The 16699-nt window shown below is 42.1% G+C and overlaps 2 protein-coding genes and 1 long non-coding RNA gene across 15 annotated transcripts in view; 2 read left to right on the forward strand and 1 right to left on the reverse strand.

Moving 5' to 3' along the window:
• Positions 1-7714, forward strand: part of STK24 (serine/threonine kinase 24) — a 57517-nt gene extending 49803 nt beyond the window's left edge. For all 6 annotated transcript variants that reach the window (XM_052664391.1, XM_052664386.1, XM_052664388.1 and 3 more), the window contains 3 exons: positions 1788-1856; positions 3194-3330; positions 4770-7714. In XM_052664391.1, coding sequence (XP_052520351.1) covers positions 1788-1856; positions 3194-3330; positions 4770-4806 — 243 coding nt within the window. In that variant the 3' untranslated portion in view covers positions 4807-7714. The remainder of the gene's footprint in view (positions 1-1787; positions 1857-3193; positions 3331-4769) is intronic.
• Positions 1-16699, forward strand: part of LOC128071612 (uncharacterized) — a 679004-nt gene that overhangs the window by 167669 nt on the left and 494636 nt on the right. The gene's annotated exons all lie outside the window — the stretch shown is intronic.
• FARP1 (FERM, ARH/RhoGEF and pleckstrin domain protein 1) overlaps positions 11588-16699 on the reverse strand; it is a 202393-nt gene continuing 197281 nt past the window's right edge. For 6 of the 8 annotated variants that reach the window (XM_052705860.1, XM_052705858.1, XM_052705857.1 and 3 more), the window contains 3 exons: positions 14502-14609; positions 14097-14248; positions 11588-13073 (listed from right to left, as the gene is read on the reverse strand). In XM_052705860.1, the coding sequence (XP_052561820.1) occupies positions 12992-13073; positions 14097-14248; positions 14502-14609 (342 nt within the window). In that variant the 3' untranslated portion in view covers positions 11588-12991. Of the gene's footprint in view, positions 13074-14096; positions 14249-14501; positions 14610-15473; positions 15611-16699 lie in introns of all 8 variants that reach the window. The other 2 variants (XM_052705862.1, XM_052705861.1) reach the window with 2 other exon arrangements.

Raw genomic sequence — 16699 nt, forward strand, 5'->3', positions numbered from 1 at the left:
ACTTCTGTTGAAAATGTGTGCTCCACAACTGTTTTGCCAAAACATTTTGAGTAGATCTTAAAGTTTGGGTATTCGGTAAATGTGTCTTTTTTTCTGTGGCTTGTGATGTGTATAAATGCTATTGCCAAAACACTGGGGGAAGACCAGATAGTATTTTATTTTCCAAATTTTCTTTTGACTGGGTGAACTTAAACCTGTTGTGTGAGAGACTCATTGAATATTGGAGTGTGTAGGATTTGCTGAATTTGACTTCATAGGATTGGTAGGAAGGGCAAGTGTAGAGTCTTACACCTGAAAAGGAATAACTGCATGCATTAGTACAGGTTAGGGGCTGAGCTGCTGGAGAGGAGCTCTGCAGAGAAGGACCTGGGTGTCCTGGTAGACAGCAGGTTGGGCATGAGCCAGCAGTGTGCCCTTGTGGCCAAGAAGTCCAGTGGTACCCGGGGGTGCATTATAAAGTGTGTGGCCAGCAGGTCGAGGGAGGTGATCCTCCCCCTCTACTTTGCCCTGTTGAAATCACATCTGGGGTACTGTGTTCAGTTCTGGCTGCCCAGTTCAAAAAGGACAGTGAACTACTAGAAATAGTCCAGCAGAGGGCAACAAAGATGATGAGGAGCCCGGAGCATCTCTCTGATAGGGAAAGGCTGAGAGACCTGGGACTGTTCAGTCTGGAGTAGAGAAGGCTGAGAGGGGATCTGATCAACACCTATAAATATCTACTGGGTGGTTGGCAAGAGGATGGTAGTGCCTAACAACAGAACAAGGAGCAAGGAGTACAAACTGGAACACAGGAAGTTCTGTCTGAAGATGAGGAAGAGCTTCTTCACTGTGAGGGTGACAGAGCACTGGAGCAGGCTGCCCGGAGAACTTGTGGAGTCTCCTTCTCTGGAAATATTCAAAACCCACCTGGATGCTTTCCTGTTTAACCTACTCTAGGGAGCCTGCTTTAGCGAGAGTCCAGAGGAAGGCCACTAAGATGATCAGAGGACTGGAGCACCTCTCCTATGAGGAAAGACTGAGGGAACTGGGCTTGTTTAACTTGGAGAAGAGAAGGCTCTGGGGAGACCTCACTGTGGCCTTCCAGTACTTAAAGGGAGCGTATGAACAGGAGGGGAACGGCTGTTTATGAGGGTGGATAGTAATAGGACAAGGGGAAGTGGTTTTAAACTGAGACAGGGGAGGTTTAGGTTAGATATTAGGAGGAAGTTTTTCACACAGACGGTGGTGACGCACTGGAACAGGTTGCCCAAGGAGGCTGTGGATGCCCATCCCTGGAGGCATTCAAGGCCAGGCTGGATGTGGCTCTGGGCAGCCTGGTCTGGTGGTTGGTGACCCTGCACACAGCAGGGGGTTGAAACTGGATGATCATTGTGCTCCTTTTCAACCCAGGCCATTCTGTGATTCTGTGATTCTATGATTCTATGACTAGATGATCTCCAGAGATGCCTTCCAACCCCTATGGTTTTGTGATTTTATACATACATACATATATATATATATATATATATATATATATATATATATTTTTTTTTTTCCGCTGTAACTTGAAGTTTGCATGTATTTGAGGTGCCACACCCTCAAACTTTAGTTCAACCTCCAGTCTTCACAGTGTTTTGAAACAGTCTGTTGTTAAGATATTCTACATATTTGTCTATGCTTAGAAACATTTTTCATGAAGTATAGCATGTTTGACTATTTTCTCTTGTTTAATTAGAAACAGAAAGCAATGAAAGTGCTTCTTCTTGGAAATTAAATTCTTAAGAATCTTTTCTTCTTTTTCTTCTAAGGAAAAAGACATCCCCAAAAGGTCTGTATCTCAATGCCTGTCTACAGTTATATCCCCTTTATTTGCAGAGGTAAGATATTGCTTTAGATGTTACTCAGTTCTAGGATTTATGTCTCTGAAAAATGGAAATGTATGAGGGAAGACAACGTTTAGAGCTTGATTTGTTACACCTTTTGTTGCAGCTAAATTGACTTTATGTCATCAAAGCTTCCTCTTATCATTTTCTGTGTCATTCTATCTGTTACAAATTTTAAATTCTTCTCTATTGCAATATATGTGGAGCAGAGCAGCAAGAACTTAACATTTGAACTTCAGGGTTGAGAGCAGTATTTTGTTCCCATTCTCAATTTTGCCTTTTTTTATGTTTTGTTTTGTTTTCTCAGATACTTAAATAACTATCGTATGAAAAGGAAGATGGACATCTGTGAAGATGTTATTTTAAAATGTTGATGGAACTTTGTTAAAGAAAAAGATAATAACCCTTCCCTCTCACTCTATCTTTTCTATGAAAGATTTTTATTCAAATAGTGTTTTCAATCCTTGTAACTGTTACAGAAAGAATGTTAGAGAAACTGTTTTCCTAGAGAAAATGTCTTAATTTTGTTCTACTGAATGAAGTGGTGTTTCAGAGGATTATTACAGAGTTTTGCATGCTGCTTGGAAGGATGTTGAGTGCACAAAAGCCATTACATTTATTTAAAGGGGACAACCTCTGTATTGTTTATTCCAAGTCCAGTATTAAATGAGCCTGTCATTCTCCTATGGGAACTGGAGGAACGCTTTGGGCAGGGATTTTTGCTATTTCCACTTCAGTGCTTTATGTGTTACTCACTTTCTTGCCTCTGTTTCAGACATTTCTTTCAACTTCCTACCTTCCCATCTCTAAAACATGTTCCAGGTTGCTCTGCATCTCCTTTAGGTCTTCCTTCTCCCTTTCTCATATTAAAAACGAAGTGGGTCCTGCATCCAGTGCTTTCTGCTGTCCACCCTCCATTTTTGTACCTTTGTTTTTCATTTTCTCTTCACTACGTCCATTGTTACATGTCTCCTAGAAATCACTGGGTTCTTATTATTTGTGTGTGTATTAAAGTGAATGTTTAAGCAACGCAGCTTGAAACCAAACAGCTGCAGCTAAATAGTGCTTCCTTCTTGGGATAGCATCACAGTACTTGAATGAAAAGGATGTGTGAATGACTGAAGTCTTGTGCAGAGAAATGACATCCTGATGACTGCTGCACAGGCCAACTTCTGGAAGAAAAAGGTCTTTAAGATGCAGGAATGAATAACAAAAGTCAAACTCTAACATTCTAAACACTGACAGTCCCTTTATACAAGTTTTTGCATTATACTGCTTATGGGAATATTATGAATATTATACAAATGTATCTCTTCCATTTTTTATTTCAGTTGAAAGAGAAAAGTGAAGCGTGTGGTGGTAACACGGATTCCATAGAAGAACTGAAGAAGGCTATTTATTTAGCTGAAGAGGCTTGTCCAGGCATTGCAGATAACATGGTGTCACACCTTGTGCAGAGGCTTCAGAGGTAATGGAACAATTCACTAAGGATTACAGATCTGACTCTACAAGCACTACTAAATTGAAATGATTATTTCTATTTTTTAGCAAGTGAAAAAACACTTGCCTGCTTTCCACTGTTTAAGAAACCCCAAGCACCTAACCGTATCAGCAGTTCTGATGTATAGCTTCAGGTGGTAGTTCATATGGACATTGATACTGTTGGTGTGCATATTTTGTATCGCATGAGACTGAGCAGCATTTTCTGTTTGCAGTTGTTGCAGGGGACTCTGACACTTTCCTTAGTGCAGAGGATGTCGTGTGGCATTTCTGTGGTACTGGAGGTGATCCTGCAGTCATTACTTTTGCCACGCCAGATGCTTCCTTAGCATTTTATTTTCCTTATGTTTCTGATTATGTGGACTGCTGCTTTTTTTCTCAGCCATAATATCTTATTGTCACAAGGGAGGCAGATGCTTCCTCTTCTTTGAAAGAGAGAAACATTCATAGACAATGTCTGTTGGTGGGTCGTGTGTAGGTGAAGTTTCTCTTATGCCAAAGAAAAACCCAATGTGTCAGCACACAAATGTTCCTTCAACAAAGTAAATAAATGAATGGCAACAGTGGATGTTCCTTAAAAATGAATTAGAACCATTCCAAAGCTTAGTGGGTATTTTAGGAGCTAGTCAGCTTCTGAAAATATAGTTTGTCCTTATTTGAAAACTGCAAGGAACTTGATGTTCTGCTGCATCATCCAGTCGTTTCTTGTATCCACTTGCAATATCCTCTCCACCTGTAAGTGAACTATTGAAAATGACTCTTCAACAACACATTTCTGTTGAGATTTTCATTCCTCCTATGATTGATTAAACCTGTATTTCCTAAGTCTGACTGTGTGGGTTTATTGGGAGCCTCAGAAGAGCTGCCCAATAAATTGAGTTGAGTCCATTTTCCTTTTCTCTTCAATTCTGATCTGTGATATGTTATAAAGTTATTTGAAAGTTTAATATGATTAAAATGCATCTTTTTATGATTTAAGAATCTATTTAGATTAAGAAATACAAGTTTCCTGCCCCAGCAATATTTTGGAATGATTATGATGTAAATGTGCCAAGTAAGAAGGCTAAAATTGCTAAATTTTGCCCACATTATATAAAAATACTTTTAAATATAAAAATTATATAAATTATATAAAAATATACTGTATTGTCTACTTCTCACTAATGTACTTGAATAGGAGTCGTTGCTGCTGTTAGAAAAGCAGCAGTGTTCTGATGAAGTGTATTTTACATACTGTTCAAATCTATGGCTTTTCTCTTTCAAGTGTAACAGTACTGGTGGATGTCATTCTGGAAGGAGAAAGACCAGAACTTCAACAGCATGTAGCAGAATAATAACTATTAATTGCTGCTTGTTGCATAAAGTGCTCTGAAAGTCACAATAAAAACCCTTTCTTATGCTCTTCAGATATTCACTAGCTGGAGGAAGTACTTCATCCTACTGAAGTACTCTTCTGCTGAGACAGCGGAGATCCCATGGTGTCTGCACTGAAGAAGTGAATCCTGATGTTGTTCTGCCCCTTAGTCACCGAAATATCCTCCGGTGAAAGGACATTCTTCAACATGCAAGAGTGGCAGTGAAGTCTCTCAGATGGAGGCAGTCTTTTTTCAGCTCCTTAAAGCTATAGTTTTTTTTTAATGATAATGCACATATTCCAGGGAGGTGTCTTTTTGTAAAATCTGAGATGTATATTTAGGTTTGTGATAGAGAAATTGAAGATATTGAGAAATCTCAGGTATCTTGCTTTAAGAATTCCACTGGGAGATGGAATGTGTTTGTTGGAATTGTGTACAGATCTGTATATAATGTCTTTTTTTAACTGAAAGCCTTTCGACGTGCTTAAGGAATCACTGTGTACAAAATGGTAAAGTGCTTCTGTAGATACTGTTAGTGGGGTAAATATTTGACAGGCCATAACTTGAGTATTGCCTTGCCTTTATTACATGTAAATCTCGAACCATGTGATAAGTGAATCTTGGGTTGATTTTTTTTTGTATGTGAAGGATTTGCCATTGAGAGATAGGTAATCCTGTACAATGGACCCTTCTATTCGTACCTCAAAGCAAAGACACAATTTTGCTCTGTTTCTCCGGTATTTCTTCCTTTTTATCGATTTTCAGAGTGTGATTTTCCAATTATGGTACTACTTCTGGTTGTTTTAAATTTAATACACCTTCTTTCTCAAAGCTTTAAATTTAAATTATTGTTTTTTTCTTGTAGGATGAGCTCTTTCATGACTTCAGTTTTAAATTGTGCCAATGCAAGTTCTGAACTTTGTGTTCTTCAGTCTTAGTAATAGATATTCTGAAGCTTGTCATGAAATTCAGATACATGCTTTTTTTCCCACCTAAAACGTTTGAACGCTCACACAAATAAATTTTTATTACTTGCATACATTCTGAAATATTAAGGTGTTGGCTCTAAGACAGAGAGGCAAATGTTTCTCCTTTATGCCTGTTTTTATCATTTACAACCAGTGTCTGGCAGCATGAACAAAAAATTGCCCATTTATTCAGAGTTGGGTCTTGCTGCCTGAAGCTGTGAATCCCTTTACTGATAGATGTTGGACACAGAGGCAGCAAAACTGAGCCAGGAGGGCTGAATGCTGCCCTGTTACCTCCCAGAAAAAAGAAAATTTGGAACTCAAAAATTTCCAGTGTTATTCTCTAGGATAGCTGGTGAAGCTAAAATTTCCTTGGAAATAGTACCATCAGTTACACAGTTGATTAGGTGGCTTATTTTTTTTTTAGCCTGCCAATATGACATTGAGTTTTGCCTTGGTTTGATTCACCAGGGCTGTTCAGGTGCTTGTGATTCTGTTTGCCTAGTTCTGATGAGGGGAATAACGGAGGTGATTTTAGGTTTTGGACAGTCAGGCATCTTATGTGTTTAAATGTTTTATCATTATTATTTTTAATAAAGGTACAAGCTTTGAAAGAAAGGATTAAAATAAGTATGGGTATCTCGACCTGACGTCATACAAAAAGGACCCAGTCTGTGTAAGTACTCTGGGAGCTGGTGAGGGACTTCTCAGCACCAAGCTAGCTCTTACTGTATGCATATTAGTAGCCTTAATTATTAATGTAATGATTTAACGGTGTTAGAAGACGCTGCTAGGCTAACAGAGCTATGAAACTTCTGATCAAGTCGAAACAACTGTTAAAAGAAATGAGTATCTGTGCTCCCATTCTGTGGCCGTGTTCTTAGACGCAGTACATCTGCCAACATAACGATGGCCTGGTTTTCCTTTGAAGCCAAGATGAATTGGACAGTGCATACATCTGAGCAGTGGTTTGTAACTCTTCTTTGATCGAGATCATTGTACGTGTTGTTTTGTGTGCCCCGAGCGTGAAGGGTGCGCTTGTGCTTGAGCAGATGAGTTCAGCTCTGTCAATCGTGCAGCTGAATGCAGGGCAATGGGAAATGCGCCTTCTTGCATCTCGGTGTTTGGCCACTGGGTAGATACACACTGTTATAGCATATGGGAATGAACTGTTGTATTGACATTCAGAATACAAATAGAAAAATGGAAGCATGTTAAGCACTTAAGACTGAAGTTAGCTTACTTGGAGATGCGTGGAACTCAAGGATTCAGCAGGGATGTTAAATTTGTAGTGGAAGTTCAAGACTTTCTCAATCAGAAAATTGTACGAAGCTCTACGGTACGCTATTATTTTTTGTTAAGAAGTAATAAATGCATATATTTTTAAGTTGCATTTTTCTTGCATTCCAGAATTGTATGTTGAGGAAGTACTTCTCCATTTGAGTAGATTGCGGTGGAGTTTGCTGGGTGGGTGTCCCAGCTGGCTGAGGAGCCTAAGGAAGGGGAGGCATGCAGCAAGGCCTGCTGCCCAAAGGGGGCAGGGTGTTTGGGTACAGACGACACCTTGTTTATGGTAGAGATGTGTATTTTTTTATGTAATATATAGATTATTTAAATATAACATATCCTAAACTGGGATTCACTGAAAAAGTGTGCTGTATCTTGAATGTAAAATTACAATCATTTGTTATGACAAAGTATCGATGCTTTAAAAATAGGGTCTGTGTTGGTAACAGAAGAGCTTTGTTTGAAAGAAGCGTGGCCTCACTTTCTGGGGGAAAAAATAAGTGTGCTGATATTCCTGAGACTGTCTCATGCTAAAAACATGTCTGTGTCACAACGTTGCACTGACGATTTCTCTGTGCGGGTAACACATCTTCACTCGGTCTCGAATATCCTGGGCACCAACTTGTTATCCCTATTTATGCAAACAATTACATTGGTGGAACTGCTTACTTGTCAGAGGCTTCAGGATTAGGCAGTAAACAAACTCACTGTTTAAAAGAATAAATAAAGTCAGTCGTTTGCACTGAACGTTTGCTTTTTTGTAATTACCAGATGCGTAATCTATTGTTTGTGCTTGATTTTCCTTGCAGTTGCACTTTGTAGTGGATCACCAGTTTACTGAAGTGTGATGGCACGACTGCTACAGCACGGAACGCTTTTGGTATAGCAGCAAAGCCTTCTTTGAGGTGCTGTGCCTTCCCTGCAGCCCCTGCTGTTTTATCTGTGTATGTCCACGTAGGTAAGGGCCCAGTGGCTGTGGGTGGCTGAGCACCGCTGTTCTGCACTCCCTGCAGAGGTCAGGTGGATGAGGGCTATGGTAGGAGCATGCACGTTGGCTGTGTGTTCACACCCTGTCTACTGTACCTCCTCCATCTGCCTGTGCTTTGATGCACTTGTGTAGCCCGTGCTGTAGCTCTTAATCCTTCATGTGGCAGTATGTATCTTTTTAGCAGATACAGTCAGTCTATAATGGTTGTCCTTACTTGGAAGGAAACACACTTCTGCTTCAAAACTATCACCACGGGAGGACTATCAGAAGCGTTAATAAGCACAGGCGCAATGCACGGATCAGTACCATCACCAGTTATTTTTGTAAGCTGCTGGGAAGAGCTCAGAGCATTGCACATATCTGCAGGCTTGCTCTTTTCAGCTGTATTGTGCAGATGTGCCGGTGACTGCACTGAGCCTACGCAGTAGACAACTGGTATGCAATGGTTTTCTGCCTTTCTTTAAAGCATGATGACAGAGGACAACCGAAGTGCATACCTTGTTTTCTGTAACATTGCTGCCTGTTGATAACCATGTGTTTAAATCTTACTTTTGTCACTCGACACCAACGTAATAAAGCTCCGTGTAAACTACGTGACCTAGAAATAAAGAAGGAAAAGTGTAACAAAATTCTGCCATCTGAGTGGTCAGTGAGATGAGGTTCTAGGGTCTCCTCCCCCAAGGGATGCTCTGGTGGGCTCCCAGATTCAGGGCAGTGCTGGTGAGCAGACAGTGTATTTGGTTAAATTGGTTAAATTGGTGTGGTTTTTAATTGCAGTAATCTTAGAATCTGTACAAGACAACCCCTTGCTTCATCTGCAACGATGATTTCCAAGGCAGAGTATTGAGAGTATCTTGTGTTGGGGAATTTGGTATGTTTAATGCGCACAGATGGCAGGGCCATGTGGGGAGCGCAGAGTATTGCTGTTTCATTGTTAATGCACACACACAAGTGATTGATAGGGGTCTGTTTGGGTTTAATCTATGCAGCTTTACATGACAGCTTGTCCTACAGTAAGACAGCGTGCCAACTTCCAAATGGCAGCAGCTTAAAATTTCTCTCTATTTTGCATCCTGCCCCAGGAAGCTGAAGAACTGCTCTCATCGAGTAGCACGAGCTTAACCCAAATAGTGCATCTCTAATTACCCTTATAATTGAGTAACAAACTGACATTCGCACTCCTACGTTTCATTGCTATTTTCTGCTGTTACAAAAATGCACAAGTGCCACGCTGCCCTTTTCTCCTCCCCAGCGAACTCCTTCTTGCTGCCAGGGGATGGCTGGAGTTGTGTATCCATACAGAGTTAGGGCGGATGTTTCCTTTGAGGGGAAGGGCTACATAGCTGGTTGGAAGAGGAGAAATGGCCAAAAGCAAGCCTTTCAAGTTTTTCTCGTTTCTCCATTTTGTTCTGGGCTGGTACAACCATGGGCTTTGGCCCCTGATTTTGTTTCTGAAAGGAGTTTTTTCTTGTGAGAGCTTTTCTTCAGAGACCTTTATTGAGATATCCACAGCGCCAGTGCGTGTCTCTCCCCGCTAGGTTGTCTGTCTGTCTCGATCATCTTCTGGCAGATTTCAGCTCAATTTTACAAGGATTGTGGTCTTAACAGTCCTTAATTAAAATTTAGTGAAAATAAGTAAGCCTGAGTATGTAAATATGACTTGTCCCTTAAGGAACGGCTGCTAGCTGAGAAATGATGGAGCTGCTCAGCCTTGTAGAAAAAGTGCTCCTCAGGAGCCTGAGCCGTGTGTGACAGTGAAGCTCCTGCTTTGCTCCAATGCCTTCACTACTTGAAACCTGTGACCGGTCATTCATGGCAGGCAGTGGCAGAGAACAAACAGAATAAATCACTTGACTGGTCAGTATGTGTTTGTTCCACTGCTGACCCCGGAGTGTTGGGACAGGGACCCAGAACCAGAAGCATCTTCAAGCCCTGCTGATTTCATGGACAATGCTATGACATCACTCAGAGCAAGCAGTAAGTGCTTGTGTAGTACAGCTTTCCAGCACATCATGAGCTTAGTCCCACGTGTAGACATCAACCAATTGGGAGAGCTGACTGTCCAGATAACTGCTTTTATTCTTTTATGGTTATTTCACTTTTGGGTTAACCTTAGGAATAAGAAACTGGAAAAATGATGACAAATGTAGGTACTCCCATCTAAATAAATACATAAATATACGTTTGACTAATTACATTAAAAAAAAAACCAACAGCCTGGAAAAGTTGTTATCTGACTTTCTTCTTAGGAAGCTCTTCTGGAGGATAGCATTGATGAAGACAGTGTCTGACAAGCCTCCGTAATCTAAACCAAAATTCACTTTTATCTCAAGTTAGTGCATGGTCCTCCACAGAATTTGCATTAAAAATAATTTTAAAAAAATAGTAAAAAAGATGTTATCATCGCCAACAGTTGTAAAGGACAGACACAGGGACACAGCAGTCATTGGCATCTGTAATTTTAGTGGTGTGAAGCAGAGTCTTCTGCAGTACTTATATATTCTCTATTTTTTCCCCTAGCTCATTTCAGACAAATGTCTTTTAAGTCTTAAAGTATATTCAGTAGCCAGCAGTTATCCTATTTATTTTGTCTCCCTTAAAACCAACAGAGGTGCTTAGCACCCTGGCCATCCCTGGAAGTGTAACAAAGCCAGGTTGGATGGGGCCCTGGGCAGCCTGAGCAGTGGATGGGCAGCCCTGCCCATAGCAGAGGATTGGGACTGGGTGGATTTTATGGTCCCTTCCATCCCAAGCCATTCTATGATATAATTCTATGGCTTACTATAGCAGATCTGAGCTACAGGGAGGGCAGACTGCCTAGCAATTTCATCAGTATTCTCAGAGCTAGTAAGTTGAAGCTTTAAGGAAAACATTTAAAGAAAAGAGCAACTGCAGCCAGTTACCAGATACATACATGAACTTCTGGTGAGGCCCCACCTCAAGTACTGCATTTCAGTTTTGGGTCCCTCTCTAGAAGAAAAACATCAAGGCCCTGCAATGTGTTCAGAGAAGGGCAATGAAGCTGTGAGGGCACTGGAGCACAAGCCTTATGAGGAGTGGCTGAGAGAATTGAGGTTGTTTAGTCTGGAGGAGACTCAGGGGAAACCTCTACAATGAGCTGAAAGGAGATGGTGGTGGCAAGGTGCGGGTCGGCCTCTTCTCTTGCCTCACTATTGATAGAACAAGAGGGAACGACCTCAAATTGCACCACGGGAGGTTCAGGTTGAACATTAGGATATTACTGGATGTTCCTTCTCAGAAAATGGTGAGGCACTGGCACAGGCTGCCCAGGGAGGTAATGGAGTCACCGTCCCTGGAGGCGTGCAGTAAATGTGTAGATGTGGCACTGAGGGACATGGTTAGTGGGCATGGTGGTGATGAGCTGGACTGGATGATCCTAGCGGTCTTTTCCAACCTTAAGGATTCTACAAGTCTACAAAACTGCTGGAATGCTCATTTCCCTGTGTCAGACTGGCACAGAGTTGGCCACAAGAATGCAGCCTGTTCCTTGAAATTATACGCATACACACATCCATTTCTACTCCTCATCTGGAGCTCTGATTCTGCTAAGGTATTCATTGGGGTGAGGGAACAGAAAGAAGGCTCTACTGTCTTGAAACAGCAAGATGTATGATAGTATTGTGAGGTATTTTATTCCCTTTTGTTGTGAGCAAAGCTGTAAGCCATTTTATACATCGCATATAGGTAAGCATTAACACAGTGAATAGCCAGAAGAAGAAAAGTTGGGGGCAGCGCTGTCCCAGCTTCATCTCCCACGCCGACATTCAGGCCCCTCTGCCTAGCACTGGGTTTCCCCAAAGGCCCTGAGTGGTGACAGATGGGTTTCCAGCATGCTGTTCTGCTAATGGATATTTGATACTGATTTCATGGTGAAGCGCTTCTTAAAGCATAAAGAAAAGCATCTCATCAGAGCAGGCTTTGTGCTGACACCCTTCTGAATCGGCCAACAGCTCACCCAAGAACGGTGCTAGGTGATGTTAGGGCCAGATAAACAAAATGGGCATGTCTGATGCTGAAACTCCAGCAGCAAAACAAGCCCAGGGCTCAGCAGCTGCCCCACACGCAGTGCTTTAGTCCACGTGTTACCAGAACACCCCGCAAATTAATTACACAAAGCTGTGGTTCTTGGAGCATACAGGTTGGATTATTTTTTTTCAAGTTTGTAAAACAAACAGCAGAACATCACCACAGCCTTTAATTTCTTCTTGTACATAACCATTCACAGTACAGTAACAGCCCAAACAATATTGCACTGGATTATTTTAATTTTGTTTCATCTTGCAAGTAGCATTCACTTTCCCAAGCCAACATGATCAATTTGGTCAACTTGCACTGAGAAAATGGTTCGATGGGAATCCTGTAACTTGTTTATACCACGTGGATCTGTAACCTCAATGGGAAATGAGAGTGAGCTGTAAACTGTTTCTTTGTTAAAGATAGAAAATTAGTAATTCCTTGTTGAGTACATTTAGAAAGACTGGAGGAAAAAAAATCTGAAAATTACTTTGTTCCTGCTGGACTGCTCATTGTGTGTAGAATTAGAGTCTGTACTGTGAAAGTCCATCTACATTTAAAACTCCAGCAGTCTACAGGTTAACATGGTAAAAAAAAATAATATATTTTTTATGTAAAGAGAAGAAATAGTATTTGCCTCACAAGAGAAAGTGTTCAGATCGTGGAGTTGTTTTTTTTAGGTGCAATCTCTGAGGCAACAAAATGTCTTTTGGCATTTGGCACTCTAATAAGGACAATATTTTAATACTGGCACAAGCTAAAAACAGCACAGAATGACAAAATACAAGACATGAACAAACCGCAGCCACGGGGATGGTGTAAGCTATTTTCAACATATGGAAAACTGAAACAGTTTTGCTGAGGAATTGCGGATGTTTCTGCAGAACCTTACTGGTTGGTTTTTCTCCTTCCTTTTACCAAATTTCAGTTTTACTAAGCTCCGGGGGGGAAAAGTTTCCAATGTCCTGTAGAAAACTGGCCCAGCTGCTGTGGCATTCAGTAGGTGTGGGGCTCCCGGTGGCTCAGGGCGCGTGTGCGCAGGGCCGAGCTGGTGGCACTTCGGATCACCTCCATCCATCTGTGAGAGGGGAGAGAAAAGCAGAAGGGTGGCAAGATCTCAAGGAAGGATTTCTTGAAAAATTTTCTCCTCCTGGTCAATTTCTGGGCTATTGGTTGTGGAAAAGTGTTATTTTCCACGTCTAGTGGGGGAGCATCGTGCTTACTGCGTATTTCCTATCTAAGTTAAGAGGGTACAGATCCAAAAGCACATATGAAAGGAGGTTGAGAGAGGTTTTATTTGTGTTTTTTTTTTCTTCTGGATGGTCCAAGTGACGAGCAGCTGAAAATAACCTCTGTTCTAAAGCAAAACCATGTCACGTAGCCGCAGTTATGCTTCTTCCAGAACTGAGACAGAACTTCTGTGTTGTCTTACAATTCTATTCATTTACTTAATTACTCCTTTTCCCACCATATTTGGTTCAGACTGATTGACATGGCTACAACTGAACCACAGCTTTCTTGACTATGAGACTACAAATCTTTGTCAGATTAGTGTTTCACACAAAAGGGCTGAATTAATTCCAAGTATGAGTAAGCTAAACCAGAACTGAGCAGGAGCGGTGCCCATTTCCCAGCTCTTTATCTGGAATTCCGTGGGATGTGTAAGAGCTGCACGCTGCAGCGGCAGAATGGAATACGAGCAGCAGCTTCTGTGAAAAAGCCGTGTTTTGTTTTGTTTCAAATGTGGGTGTTGCAGGGAGTTGTACAGGAGGGAGAGAAGCGACTCTGCTAGTAAGAGGTCTGTTTACACGCTACCTTGAGCCTGGCATACAGTGTGCCCTGTGCACGCAGCCTCAGTAATTCAGAAGGGAGATTTTTTGCACACAGCTGAGCTTTGCAGTCATTACTACCACAGTTGCTATAGCTTCTGGTGCTTCCAGGCTTAAAATTTCTGTAAGTACTTTGAAGGGCATTGCCTTTCATTCTGTTGAGCTACAAGCCTGTGTTACTGAATCAACTCAGTAGACACTGTACCAGCTGACTTTGGGAACAAATCCAGGAATTTAAAAAATGCCCTCTTCCAGAAGAGCGACTGACTTACCTTTCAAATGTGTATTCGCTTTCAGCCCTGAAGTAGTACACGTGGGATTTGAAATGCAGCTTGAAGACATAATCTTTGTGAATGTTTTCAGATTCGGAAGGAATGGTGAGAGAATATCCCAACAGAGGGAGGCTGGCTAAGGGATGATTGTCCTGAAAAGCAATGGTGAAAAGTGCTGTGAGATCAACTGCTCTCAAGCAAAGGAAGCATGTAAGTGAAATGGAGAACAGACATGCAGTCTTTTAAGGCTCTCCATTAGAAATGTCATGAAACAACCACGGTGGCTTCCGTGGAGACGGGCAGTCAGAACTGCTCTCTGTCCCAAGGGGGCAGAATCCACCACTGATGATGGTTGCTCTCCCTGCTCCCACACTGGAAACAGAAAGCCCTACCCAGCCGTGTTACCTGGTGCGATTTATAGAAGAACATGCAGAAGTTGGTGAACACAACCCAAAGCTTCTGCCACCCGTTGCTGTTCTTGAATTTCCTCAGGAGGTTTCCAGACAGCTGATTCTGAAACAGATCAGAAGTAGTCAAATAAAGCAGTAAAATGCACACTGCAGAGATGTATGAGCAGATGAAAAGCAGCCAAGCTCCACAGAATGGATGTTTGCATTTCTGCTTAACTTACTGAATGCCATCACTTTGGCAGTAAGCACAGGACCAGAAGTACCCATCACTCCTTAAGTGAGGGCTGGCCGCGGTTTAATCACCTTAAGAACAATGATCTGCTTTTAGCATATGTGGCCTTACCACAAGCGAAGGTGTTCTGACCAAATGAATGCGTTTTTCTACAACTAAGCAGTACTCTGTAATACGTGTTTGTAGCTGGGTACTTCCAGAAACTTCCAACTACTATGGTTGTATTTTTTAAATTGTGGTGGCCATCAATAATGTACTGGCAACCATCAGTCAGTCTCGTTACCTTCATCCGTGTTCTTTTCAAATGATACTTAAATAGAACAATGGAAACAGAAAGGCTGACATGAATTTGGGATGCAAAGGAAAATCATGACGTACTTCAGCACCGCAGACAGAGGTCAAGCTCTCAGCACACAGCAAGTTAACACGGGAACTTGTCAAACACACCGACTATTCACCTTGTTCTGAGCTGGATTTGGGTATTTTACAGCAGGGAGGAGGAATACCAAGCATTTCACTATCATCAGGATCAAAACAACTGTTCACATAACAGCGCAGAAACTGATAATTTAATCTGTAATGCTTAATGCTCCGAGTCTGGTGGTCCCAATTCACCTACTACAAACTAAGTAGTCACCAGCCTGGGGTGTGCATTAAGGCCTTTACATCGGATAATGCCATGCTCTGCTGACACTGTGACCTAAGTTACAGGCACACTCCTTCATTTGCTGTTACCTCGTCACTCTGGAGGATATCATAAAAGGACAGGCTTTGCATTCGGTACCAGCAGATACATGAAATGGAAACAGGTCGCTGGTCACTGATCAGTCCAGCAGGTAGGGAAGTACAGTCACTGACAGAGAGAGGATCTTCTAACACGGGAGAGACAGAGAGGAGGGAGAGACACAAAGAAAATGAACGGTAATGCTGAAGTGAAAGGCACTGAGAGAATGATGTGAGCATGAGCGTGAGCTGCAGACACTGAGCAGTGGTGGAGCTGGAGATGCTTTCATACAACAGTGAATTACTCCAGTGTGCTCCATGGTCCTCACTGCTGTGCCTGCACTTGGCTGAGTCACGGGGAAGAACAAAACTGAAGAGCAATGAGCTCTGATGCTGGGTAGGGAGGTTTGCCTAACTAAACATTTCAACTGTTTGAACTAATTGTCAGCTAAAAATTATTCAATATCTGTTTATAGCAAGTCCTATGCTTTAGGGAAAAATGTGAGACCTGGTTCCATGCTGAGCTCTTCCACCTTTGCAGGACTTAAGGGCAGAAAGAGCAGAAACTGCACCTGCACAGGAGCACCATGAGGCTCTGTAGTTAGTGTTTTCTTACAGGGAATCATTTTTTGGATAAAGTTTCAGCAACTCTTCTGCTAAAATCAGGGGCAGTTTCACAAACTGAACACTATCTGTCCTTAGCTCTGAGTCAGGGTGTCCCCTCCAGAGCAGTAAGGAGTTGGTACCTCTGGGCTGCCCGGGAGGAGAGGTCAATTGAGTTTTGAGGTCCCTAGCACCATCTCCATTAAGCACACACTTCCATGTGATGCTTTCACCTCTTCCACTGAGTGCACACTTCCACATGATGAGAACCATGACAAAGCAGTCTGAGGTCCCTGCGGTGTCCCTCTGGTGCAGGAGGGACACCCACACACCTCAGCCTGAAATCAACAGGGCCCTAAGAGTCTTTCCTTTCACTATGGGGGAAGTCCAACTGTGGCTCTCATTCACTGAGCGCTGGGTTAAGGAACGTGTATCAGATGGACACAGCTGTGATCAGGGAAACAAGAAAGGTATTTACTTTGTGGTAAAAAATGCAAAAAAAAACCAAAAAGCAGATGAGACTGAGACTGAGCAATGAGAGAAGGTTCCAGAAAGGATGGCTGGGTAAAGAAACAGAAGTTAGTACTACATATAACCAAACCTGGCTGCAGCAGATAGAGACAATATCCTTTCAG

This window comes from Tympanuchus pallidicinctus, unplaced genomic scaffold, assembly GCF_026119805.1.
Source record: "Tympanuchus pallidicinctus isolate F22 unplaced genomic scaffold, pur_lepc_1.0 scaffold6, whole genome shotgun sequence".
In the NCBI taxonomy this organism is placed as follows: Eukaryota; Metazoa; Chordata; class Aves; order Galliformes; family Phasianidae; genus Tympanuchus; species Tympanuchus pallidicinctus.